This window comes from Leguminivora glycinivorella, chromosome Z, assembly GCF_023078275.1.
Source record: "Leguminivora glycinivorella isolate SPB_JAAS2020 chromosome Z, LegGlyc_1.1, whole genome shotgun sequence".
Taxonomy (NCBI): domain Eukaryota; kingdom Metazoa; phylum Arthropoda; class Insecta; order Lepidoptera; family Tortricidae; genus Leguminivora; species Leguminivora glycinivorella.
This window is the reverse complement of record NC_062998.1, coordinates 33,808,790-33,821,716: the sequence shown is the minus strand read 5'-3', so window position 1 is coordinate 33,821,716 and position 12,927 is coordinate 33,808,790. Positions and strand designations below refer to the sequence as shown.

General features: G+C 35.8%; 1 protein-coding gene across 4 annotated transcripts in view; it reads left to right on the top strand.

The window, feature by feature from the left end:
• The window catches only part of LOC125240562, a 104,793-nt gene that overhangs the window by 56,771 nt on the left and 35,095 nt on the right, over window positions 1-12,927 (top strand). Inside the window, exons 1-2 of one of the 4 annotated variants that reach the window (XM_048148495.1) lie at window positions 2,040-2,221; window positions 9,713-10,701. The exons of 2 other annotated variants lie outside the window; for them this stretch is intronic. In XM_048148495.1, coding sequence (XP_048004452.1) covers window positions 9,777-10,701 — 925 coding nt within the window. In that variant the 5' untranslated portion in view covers window positions 2,040-2,221; window positions 9,713-9,776. Of the gene's footprint in view, window positions 1-2,039; window positions 2,252-9,712; window positions 10,702-12,927 lie in introns of those variants that run through there. One more of the 4 variants, XM_048148496.1, reaches the window with a different exon arrangement.

Sequence of the window (12,927 nt, the reverse complement as noted above, 5' to 3'; positions counted from 1 at the left end):
TGTGCCCTGCCCGAGAAGTGGGACACAATATCCGCCGGTTTGATGTTTCCTTTATCGAGTACCTGCGTTAAATTGTATGTACTAAAATATCCAATAACAAGATGCAAGTTCAAGCTGCCTTTTAAAAAAATAAAACTGCCTTCAAAAATAAGCGCGTTACAAAACACGGAGAAACTAAAAAGCAAAAAATAATAAACCTTTGAATTCAGATTTCTTATCGGATTGCATCTAAACATCCAAATTATAAACAAATCAATTATTTTTGTAGTCGGTACCAGACCTGTTTGTCGCCTTGCTATTTCCTGTTTGCCCCACTCAACTCAACCATACGCAGGCTGGCGCCGACTCCAAAAATAATTGATTTGTTTATAATTTGGATGTTTAGATTATTGCAATCCGATAAAAAATCTGAATTCAAAGGTTTATTATTTTTTTCTTTTTAGTTTCTGTAACGCGCTTATTTTTGAAGGCGGTTTTATTTTTTGTTAAAAAGTTTATTTATTTGTTGATTTTCAGTGGTTCCTACTGATATTATATGTATCAGTCCGAATATATGTACAGTAGTGAAAGAATTATCCTTTGACTCCTAACCATTGAGGAGTTGACCTTCCATCATCAGCTCAGCCACATAAAACTATTACCATCAGGCGTAAATACTGGTGTACCTTTGAAAAATACACTTAACACATTACAGGCACATGTAATGTGCCTGTAATGCTCATCAGCTCAGCCACATAAAACTATTACCATCAGGCGTAAATACTGGTGTACCTTTGAAAAATACACTTAACACATTACATGTGCCTATAACATTTGAAGAGTTCCCTCGATTTCTCCAAGATCCCATCATCAGATCCCGACTTGGTGCCAATGGGACCATCTCGGGGTTATACCTGATCGATTGAAAAAATTTTTTTTAAATCGGTCCACGATTCTCGGAGATATCGAATAACATACATACAAAAAAAAAAACATTTAGTCGAATTGAGAACCTCCTCATTTTTTTGAAGTCGGTTAAAAAATTAAATAAGTACCTAGTCGAAATTGTGTATTTCGTAATGAATGATTACTTCTGACCGGTCTTGGTTCGAGTCCGGGTTCAAGTCCAAGTCGAACTCCCCGTTGCCAAATGTCGACTACGCGCATTTGAAGAGTGCCTTCGTGATTGTCATCAACAGTTCCACGAAGTCAAGTTTAGGATAGAAATAATTGTTTTTTTTTAACAAAATTCTAAAATCAATATGTAATACGTCGCCTCTAAAATTTGAAGAGTTACCTCGATATCTCAAGAAGGTTACGTTGCGCCTTACATAGGACCGACTCGGTACCTTAATTATAATTAATAGATAATTACAATCTGTTATTGAACCTACCGCGTATACAGTGTGTATTTTTGATATTACCGCATATTTAAATGGTTATAGATTTCATTAAAAATACTTATTTAAATAATAATTTTTTCGTACAAAATAATTCAGCACGCAATGTACTTATTCATTTTCTTTACGAAATCTTGTAAGTATAATTGAGAAATGACCGATTGAGATCTGTATATTACCTAGGTATACGTATAACAGATATCTTATTAAATAGTTATTTCCGTATTGTATCTCAACTTCTCACTAGTTGAAAAGTATCAACCTATATTCGTTCGCAAACAGAGGAGAGGGATCAAAGCCGTCCTATTTTTAACTAACTTCACTTGCTGATATGATGAGAGGTTAAGCCTGATAGAGATCTGATAGTTAATATTTTAGTCGAACGATACGTAAAAACTAAAACGCCAATATAATGATTGTATCTAAATTTCAAAAAGCTTTAATATAAATTAGTATGTGACTTATGTTTATTATTTATATATTTCATAATGAGAAAAATAGAATTAAATTTAGGAGACAGCGATGATATATAGTTCGGATTGACGTGGAGCCGCGTCGCGTGCCCGCCATGCGGTGCCGCGCGTCCTCACTGCTCGCTAGTGCCCTCTCGTTCCCCCTCGCTTTGCTTATTTATTTCACTAACTTAGTACTCCTACGACAGCTGAGTGTACGAGACGCGCGCTCGTCTTCCTATCGTAAACTTCGATAATACTAACAATGAAATGTGATTGGTTATTTGCCTACACCGCGAGTGAAACGATAAAGTGTTAATTAATTATGTGACGATGTGTGACATGATAATTCACATTTTAAGGAAATTCGTGGGATACTAGCGATCGGCGGTGTGTTTACAATGTAGCATATAGCACATGGTGAGCGGTGCACGTCCGCTGGTCCCTCCTTGCGCACTGCGTCAGTTGTAGTAAATAAACTTTATTGTCGCTGTTCACGTAGCCCCATTGACTGGCCACGCTGGTCATCGCGTACCGCCGTCCTCTAACTTTGAGTGACATCGTAAATTATGCTATTTTAGGACGAGTTTTATCTTACCTTCCGGGGGGCAGCATCCGATAAACGAAACTAAAATTATGTTCATAATTTTAGAACAAAACGGGACTTAATCGCGTAAACACTTACATTTATATTTGGCCCGACCCGGCCCGATTCTAAAATTATGAGTGAAAATCGTGTTAGTGTAAATCAATATAAAATTATGTTGTCAAAAATGGAATGCTATGTTGACGTTTTCCGTTGAGAAATAGGTCTCAAATTGCGTAGTTTATGATGTCTGTCCACAATGAACAAGTTAGAAACATATACACGGTGTAACATGAGGAAACCCGAATAATTTTAACATCGTATTCCTCAAATTCGCATCATATCAGAAGAGTAAAATGTCATATAAACTTTTCTGGATTTCGCCTACTTTCAGATTTATAAGCATTAAAAAAAACATATTATTTCTTAGAACAAAACGCTGTTTTTATGGCGATGATGGCGTTATCGGACATAATCTAAACTATCCTCATTCATAGATATCAAAAGTAAATAGGGACACATTGCCAAAAGTATTTTTCTAGAAAAAAACAATATTTTTATTGAAAGTGTCAGTGTTACGAATAACATTTACTTTTTATGTGAAAATACATCTAAATAAATTAAAAAAATACTTTTAATTTTTTTTTGCGAAATTTGCTTGACGTCAAATAACATTTTATCTTTATTTGGCCTTTAGAATTTTTTTGTCAAAATTCTTCTCATGTTACACCGTGTATTATTGCAGTCATCATTTAGGGACAGCAATATTGCATAGAAATTCCATTATTTGTCTATTGAGATTATTTGTATAGATAGATCCAATTTTAAGTATATTATATATGGCAATTATTATAACTTTAATAAAGTAAATAATTATATACTTAATTAAGTTTAAAGGTAAGTATATAATTAAAAGTATAGACCTGCACGGGTAGCATGGTCGCGCGATAGACGAGAAAATATCAGGCCGTCCCTATCGCACTATTAGTAAGTGCGATAGGGACGGCCAGATGTTTTATCATTTATCGCGTGACCATAATTGCCTGCCAGGTAGGTATCTAATTAGAATGAGGTCGGTACTTTTCATAATAATAATGATACTCCGCGACATACTAGTTGCTACAGATTTACTTATTTTCAGCAAAGGAATACTATGCTCTTTTTACATCACATTTTAAAATTAATGTTCAGCCAATAAGTAGGGTAAAATTTAACTGGTTATATTCTTAATATTTTCATCATAATTTTGTAATTACTGAAACTAATAAAGACATTTGGCTTCTACATTAGTAGTCGTATTACTTTAAAATATCCCGGTAGCGATCATCAAAATAATTATCTCCGTGGCTGCGACTGCAGTACCGCTTGAACCCTCGCAAACTGAATTATTCACAATCTTTACTCTCTTATGTTGCAAAGTTTGATACATCAAAAGCCTTTAGGTATATTAAAATATTCTATCTAAAAGGTTACATATTGCTTTTTGATATTGTTTGTTTTACAAGCAAAAATATATACCTACCTATTCAATATTGCCTTACTAGACTAGACCCAAATCCTTCCAAAACCGTGAGCAATCTTGGTATAAAAACTGTCTTAGTTTGCAGTAAGAATCAACATAGTAGTACCTATCTAAAAAATTCGGGTGATAAAAAAAGGCTTAGTTACGGTCAAGTCTCACAACGGTCAACAACCTTTAACATTGGCAAATGCAAGCTGAAGGTATATAAAATACTAAAGTAAAATAATTAATACTGTCTATTAAATTATACCCAGAAATAAAAGTTACCGGTATATTCATACGATAAGGATATTAATGATAACACTCAGCCTTGTATTATATCAATCGTCTTTCCAAATATAATATTTACTAATCTGTTAGATAACCTTGAATAGAAACCTTGATTAAATTCTTCCTCAAAGTTTTTCCAGTTTTTCACCGGTCCGGCGTACCAGTTATGGTGAACTTTGCAATGAATAATATTGTCTAATACATTTTTCATGTTTAATAACTAAATCAGGTGTCTCCTATAACAGGAGCAATCAATTAAAATGTAGCAATTCCTCAAGTAGATTATCCTTTGTTCAGCAACTGTTACAAATAACTTTAATGTTGATCTTTATTGGCCTATATTTTTATTTTAAGATGCAATTTATTGCTAAGTAATTTTGTTATTTTTAATGCGGGCAATGACAGGCAACCTCGATTTCAACAAATATGAATTGAAGTTAATACTTTTGTATCCAAAATTTAAAAAGAACTGAATTAAAAAAGTATTTCTGTTTGAAGAGTAGAATGTGTCATAAATTATAATTATTTGCTATATGACCGGTTCTAATAAATATACATCGTGCATAAGTTAGGTTGAAAACAAGTGGTAGCCATCACATATCGTTAATGTGGTGCTGTATCCATTCGATTACCTCGAGCGCGTCGTAAGCGTGACGTGTACATACCACTCGCCTAATTGCCTATAAAGTAAGAAAGAGTGATGGTTATGCCTATTATATATTTGAAATTGTACCTAGCTAGCTGACCTAAAAAGTATGCTTACATGGCGGCGCTTTACACAGACTGTTCACATGTTTGCTATCGATTTATATTTTTGCAATCATAGGGAAAATGCAACAGTAATCATATATCTCTTCAAGGTCAATGTCTGATGTTTTACTAAAAGGTACTTCTTTGCGTGAATTCTAGACGAACAGAAAATAGTCCTTTTAATACTCCACGTGTAATGTATTCATATATAACAGGCACAGGCAGGCAGGTAATATTGCAGGATTCCCTGATTCCTGTACTGATTCAGGAGGGCTTCCTGCAAGTCTAGGTACATTTTTAGGCGGTAGTGTAACACTAGATCAGCAGTTTTTTAGAAGTAGAATAATTAAGAAGATTGCTTAATTTCAAATCTTATCGACTCTCTATAGATTAATTTATTAAAGTACATCGTCTAGTATTCTCGCATACAAAAAATTATGTAATTTTCAATTGACCCATTTTGGTACTGATATACCTACCGCTTGCAGTCACACATAGGCGACCTAAATACTTGCTTCGAGCTAGAAAAGATATTAATAACGTCCTACAGTTCATATTAGTAACATATTAGCATACGTAGGTATTTTGTGACTTTAGGATAAACTTAAGTTTTGAGAGCGAACATACTACGTGCCTCACACAGCAAGATACAAATTATTATTAAATATATTCTAGATCTCCTGCCACCTCGCTTAATGGGATGATTCTAATGACAAATAAACGAGTAAGTGTTACCTACATAACGTAAAGTGATGGACTGTCGTTCCAAATTGGTCTTTAAAGACCCGCATAAATACTCTGAATATTCAGCAAGTTCAGTTCTCTGATTATATTCCTTTTACGTAAGTGTGACTAAGTGGCATAGTTAATTTTTAAAACGTAACTAGTTGGTTTATTTTCGAAATATACCTACGTATGCCTGATATACATACTCAGACCGATATACAATGTCAGGACAAACGCAAAAAGTATAATTTTAATGAAATACCTGAAGTCACCAGTAATTACTTACTTTAGGAATGCACACGATATTATAATGTATTTTATATTTATTGACATTTATTGACGTAGGTATACTGAATAAAACTATATTTTTAAATAAATTATATGGTACGATATATATATATATATATATACACCGTGTTTCACTTAACACTAAAAACCTGAAAACCGTTTGTTCAGAATCGAGAGTAGAATCGATTGAGCTACATCTTGAAGGGGGTAATATTTTTATTTAAATTAGTATTATTAGTTATTTTTTATGTGCCTATTCTATTGTATTCGTAATACAACATTGTGTATATCGCATTGCTAGAGGTTGTTTATCTTTTTCAACATTTGGGGGTATTAATACTGGCTGGTTACTTGAACGATTATTTTTTCCGCTACGAATTTGACGTTGTTTGTCAGTTTAATCTTAATGTTTATCATAAGTCATAACAAATTGAACTCGTACCTAATTACAACCTTGTCATTTTGAATATTGGGTTTAAATTTGCTTACTGCGATTACCTGTCCAATTTGAAGTTTACTGTGACAAAGTTTTAAAGTGTTTTACAGTGACATCTTAGCTGTCTATTGGTAAACCTTATGTCGTTGCAGTAACGTACACAAATAAATAGTTTTATGGTTTATGATGGTAGTTAGCAACTATTTTATCGAGTGTAGAGCTAAAAGTCAAGTAGAGCAGGGGGCGCAGCCAAGAGTCATACGATATACGATCGCTTTTCGTTTGCGCCGAAGCGTTTGCGTTCGCTACATGCTAGCCAAGTGGCATCCCTGTACAGAAAATTAAAAATTCAATTTAAAAAAAAGTAACCATCAGATTAAAAGATGAATACTCTAGATGAGTTTAAAAAAATAAAAATCAGTTGGGGTGTCTGAGGTTTTGAGTGATACCGGAAACACGTTGTATATATGTGAATAATGAGACCATCTCACTGTTTTCTAATTTTAATCTTTAGTAACAGAACTTAATCATATTAGAGTCAATAAAAGGCGTAATCAATAATTGCTGAGGTCGCCGTCACCGAAATCTTTGAGGAGGACTATAATAACTGAACTTAGTAACCAAACTAGGTACCTACTCCCTAACAACCGCTTTCTTAAGCGTATAAACTCGGAGTTAATTGGTCTGACCAGAGATTACAGTTTTAACTGAATTAAACCAAGCTTCATGTCATTAATAAAAGGATCATTAACAGCTTAAAGGCCCATTAATTATTCCTTGTTATGAGCCCTCGCGATAAAACGTGTCATCTATTTAAAGACCAAGCAATAAGAGCTTAATTTCTGGGTTTTTAGTGCATAGTGTAACACTGTAAACTGCGGTTCAGGACTAAGATGTAATTTTTCAGAATTTCGCCTAGTTTCAGAGTTATTACCATAAAAAACCTACAAAATATTATTTTGATGGTGATGATGCATTACTGGGCAAAATCTATGTAATATATACTTATTGATCCGTTTTTAAATTCATGTAACATATTTTCTTTCTTTTGGACTGGAAAACGCGTGGTTAGTATAATCTTTCGGGTTCTTCATGTTATATGGTGTATGTGTAGGTACATCTGATCTGAACTCAGTTAATACCTATTGAAAATTTAAACCAATTCAAACAGTGTTGCTAGGTAATTACCTACTATAATTAGATACTTAAATAATCTTGAAAACTACGGCAACTGGAATAAGCTGCATTTGGGCCTTGTTAATTAAATTTTTCTACACGACATTTCAGATGAAATATCCGATTACTGTTGATAACTTTCAATACTTCACATTGGTTGAGAATATATAGAGATACCTACCTCTGTGTATTGAATAAATAATAAATTTGACTAACAAACTAAATGCACAGTCCCTAATATTTTGATGGTAGGATTGTTCATAAAATGGTAATAAAGATGCGTTAATCGGGGGAGCTACATCCGAGACTTCAAGGTGACCCCACGTGCGCATGCGGCTCGCTCAAAAGTCGCCCCTCTTCCGTCGCTTCCCTGTCTGCCGCACGAACGCACTCCCCAAATAATCGCTGACCTTGAATCTTGAAACCAAACCAGCTGGGAGACGGGCTACGGGTTAGGCGTGGCCTTCGGATGGTTTAAACGTTACGTAACCCGCGCCCTCCGATCGGCCTTTCTTGATACACTCCACTTCATTTATATTCCCAAAATAACTTAACATGCCTACCTATAAATGCAGTTTTCGTGGTAACTTTGAGAACACTGTTTGTTTCGATGCTTTTTCTATCAATTGACAGTATAGACCATTTTTTTTAATTTAACAATTAATGTTTTGTGACATTCACCTTATGAATTCCAATTACATAGTTGTCATTTTAGAAGATAACCGTTTGATTTGGTATTTGAGATGTTTCTGAATTGGTTGAGAACGTGCGTAAAGTTAGGAAATTCACAACATCGGGTTATCGGGTGCCACGCGAAACCTGCAACTGACCTTAGACCGCCGCGAGGTAAATAGCTCTGGATGTATACCTTACCTTTGATTGAAAGATACAAAAAAGTTTGGTGAATAAAATAAACTAAGTAATATGCTTGATATTTTTCTCTAATATAGCTTTTAAAGAATTTTCTCGGATTCTGCCTCTCGAAAATATTGTCTAGTTTCCATATAAATATAACCTTCGTTAAAACGTAAAACTTCAAAACAAAAACTACCATTTTGAAGGTCGTGCCTCATATTTTTAATAAATATTCTGATCGAGTCAAGATCAGAGAAAAAGACAGTTGATTGTAGGTAGTATTTAGGTCATTTTTAGGGTTCCGTACCAAAAAGGTACAACAGGAACCCTTATGGTGCGACTCTGTCCGTCTGTCTGTCCGTCTGTCACATTCCTAAATATCTCGAGAACTACTAATGCTATCAACTTGAAATTTGGAATAGTTGTGAAAATTGTGAACCTCTACAAATAGAAGGTATAATTTTTTTAAATTTATTAATTTTAATTGTAGAAAATGGCCAAAATGAAAGGGGGGCAAACTGTAAATTTCAAGTTACTAGGTCAAGTGGGGTATTATTAGAAAGAGCTTAAATTGAACGTTAATAAACTATTTTTTATATTTTTTTTGTTGTGGAAAAAAAAAGAATTTTGAAGGAAAATGTAAAAAAAAATACCGTTCCCCCCCCTTATCTCCGAAGTTTACCAACGAAAAATTATGAAAATTTTAGGAAACATTGGTTTTATGCTAAATATTACAGGAAAAATATAATCGTGTTTGTATCTTGAGTCAAGTTTTTTTGTTAAAATGTTGGTACATATTTTTGAACACGGGTTTACCCAGTAGGACTCAATTACACCCAAACATATACAATCAAGTATCTCGACGTCACCAACGACCATGAAGCCTAAACTTCAATACCCACTGCGCCTGGCGACATAGTTCAGTAAAGAGGGGGGTCAATGTACTTACAATTTTAAGCGTGCGCAGACCTCCCCGTTCGATCCTGAATTTGAGATACTCACTTACTTATTTAGGCCGGTCATTGTTAGTGATGTATGTCTGTTTATTAATGCCGACCTCTCCTGACCTATAATTCACCTACTAAGGCCGATCGTATCTGATTTTGTGGCTTTACTTAACAGGTTTTTGAGCAACACCTTAATTAGATGTGCCAAGGATATTTATAAATTGAATAATGCGGACCAGCGATCTTGCGATGTTGACCTACGATAGAATTAGAACGTTATTATCCCACGATATTTTTAAATCGTAACATTAGAACTCATCCATAGGAACTATGTACGTATTAAAGATGTAATGGGTGAAAACGTGGTACGACATTCCCTTATAGACTGAATGCACATTGAAGTTACGATGCATGGAATCACACATTTTCTTCACAAACACCATTCTCGGGAGTCTACTCCTCCTTTAGAGAAAGAAGATAGTACAGAAAGCTGGTATTCGACATTGAGCTCTCAAGATTCTCGCTCTAATATACAAAATGACAACCACACCAAATCCATCCCAATCAACACACGGGGATCCTTTGCTCAACGAAGTCTGCGGGGACCATCGGGGGAACCTTTCGAGTTCGCGTCCAGTCCTCGAGACAGATATCCTAATTTCGCTAGTTACTTTCGCGAGGTTATGGAGTCTCGAACTGCGGGCCGCGTAGACTCACACCACAACCATTACCACACTCACCACGGTGAATACTCCAGGCAGCGGAGCGAAGGTGACCGGTGTCAAATCGGTGTGAATGCTTATCAAGGGCCTCGGCAGGACTACCGGCATTATGTTTCACCACTATATAACGATGTCATGGACGACATACAAGAAAACGTGTACAGCAAATGTGAGCGTTACGGAGAAATCAGTAACACGAAACTAAACCATGCTTATAAAAACAGATTTGACAATAAAAGCTTTGCGCAAAAACTGAGTGAAAGTGCCAGTGTTTCTAGAGAGCACCATCACGAACGACGAGGGTCGGGCTCTAGTTCTAGTGGCAATCGACACAAGCACCACTCCATACAAGAGCTAATCCGGACGTTTGGGAAAAAGGTTGGGCACTGGCGGCATGAATCGGGTGAGGGTCGTCGGGGCTCTTGCGCGGTGCCGGGCTCTGGCACGAAGGACGCTTCGGTGGTCGACTCTGAACAGTTCCGATCTCGCTCCAAGTCTCTCGATGCCGACCATTTACACAGAATTCTTAAAAAACCAGTATTAGAAGATTGTGGAGCGACTTATCATATCTACGACACTATTTTGAGAGAAGGTACGTTTTTACTAGGCTTTGTCCGGTACTTATGGCAATCGCTTCATTATTCAATAGTCATCAACTCAGTATTACACAGAAACCCCATTAGAAATATTTTTATTTGTTTTTTAATCATAAATACATATCATTTACCACTTGTCTACTTACATGTAGATAATTTTCTAAAACAATGATTAGATTAGGATTATTACTTAGGAAGAAAGATAATACCTACCTACATTAAATCGCCTTCGACACGTATACGTATTTAAAGCTTGTGGTGAACTTAGAAATGCTTATTGCTTAACAAACAAACAAAGCGTTTCGTTGTAGCGCAAGTGTGAAGCGATCTTCGCCATGACTAAGTCTAGGCTAAAACTAAAATACGTCAAAGACTGAAAATTATGTAATTGTGAACTGCTTTTCATTCACTTTGAAGTCCCATTCGTTTATAATTCGCTGTTACCTGAATGAAATGCTGTCAGACATCACACAAGGTCTACTTTGCGACGTATGAAGAATATTTAGTTAAGCTTGGTTCTATTTATTTGTAAACAGCGTCTTCTTGTAGTTCTTGTGTTAAATGTTTACACCTAGTATTTTCTCAGAGCTATTGTCTATAAGCTGACCGTAGAACGGTTATAATAAATTGGCTAAAATAACAGTCAATCACCTCGGAACCATCAAGGCCAATGTACGGACGTCTAGATGGCGCTACACCTTTTGTTGATTCCCGAGTAGATGGTGCTAATATCAATATTTGACAATGACAGCACAAATATCATATTAAATGGGCCCAATTGTCAAAACGAAGGTTCAAAATTTTTGATCCTGTGTCAACACTATCAACAGATGGCAGTCTAATCAGTCTATGCACTGTGACTACATATTTACTTTGACAGTAATTCTCTAAACATACAGTAATTCTCTAGGTCCTCTTTGATTAAATGAATGACCGTGACAAACTAGCAGGTCTAATGAAAATTTAGTATAATGGAACTTAACACAATAACCATAAATTCGCAATGAATAACAAAAGTGTTCTTAAGAGGCATACGATTTAGAAGACTACAAATGTAATTCAAACATTTATCGGGGATCGGATACCGGTATTTTCTTTTGGAACGGTTCCGTACGTTGACCCTAAACCGTTATTTAATTGTTCCTGGCCCCGAACGCGACGCGAGATGCCACCGAAACGCCGCAGAAATGTAGTCTGGCTCTGTCGCGCCAATACGCAGGAGCGATAGAGATAGATATCTACGAAAGATATATTATCGTGAGCGTTTGTGCATTCGGCTACGCACACTGGTTCCATCCGGTATTCTTTTTCGTTTAGTGAACAAAAGTTTATGAGTGAGAACCGATCCGAGGAACGGAAGTAAATGATCCGTTCTCTAAAGAACGGTTCGCGAGAACGAATATGAAATGGTTTTTCAATTCGTCGTGGTCAATTTTAACGAGCCCGGTGCGTCGGTGGCTCAGTACAGGTAATATTGGTTTTAAGAACGTTAAAATTCTGTTCTTTTCTAATACTGGTAACCGAAATAATATTGCTCGTTCATTTGAACGTCACTGTAATAAAACGTTCTTTTAGAGAACACAATAAGAACCGTAACCGAAATTAATTTGTTCGCACTAATCGTTTATAAAGGTTTACGAACAATATCAAATTGTATTTGGGAACGGGTTCCGATCCCTGGTTGGTACTTCAGTTGTAAGTCTAGCAGGGGTGAGAGTGGCGGGAGTTTATTTTGGAATTGGAACACGCCGCCTCTGTGCCGTGATGTGGCCAACATTCCGACTGATACTGACTTGCGGTCACGGAAGTCTTGAATCATCAAAGAAGGAAAACCTTGGCATTTAAATGAGTTTAAAAAATCATATAGTTCTTAGGTCCAGAAGTAGAATTTCGGATCTAATCTTTTTTATTACAATGTCATGTTAGGAGGCCTCATCAATCTTCGTAAAAAATTACGTTGACCTTGAACGTATGTTCGCACTACAAACGAATTTTGATTACACGTTTCGATTGCCTTTGGCCAAGTGTATGCACGTACATTACCATGTTTGCTAGGAACTTACCCACGTTACTTCCGTAACAATTTTGAAAACGCTGCCGAATAGTGTTGAGGGGAGTTTAAGTGTCTTCTATCTCACATGTTTCTGGCTTAAAAGCTTAATACGTTTGTGATCATCAGTTTCAAAACATTGCCTGCTTAACTATTTACGCTTTTATCTGGT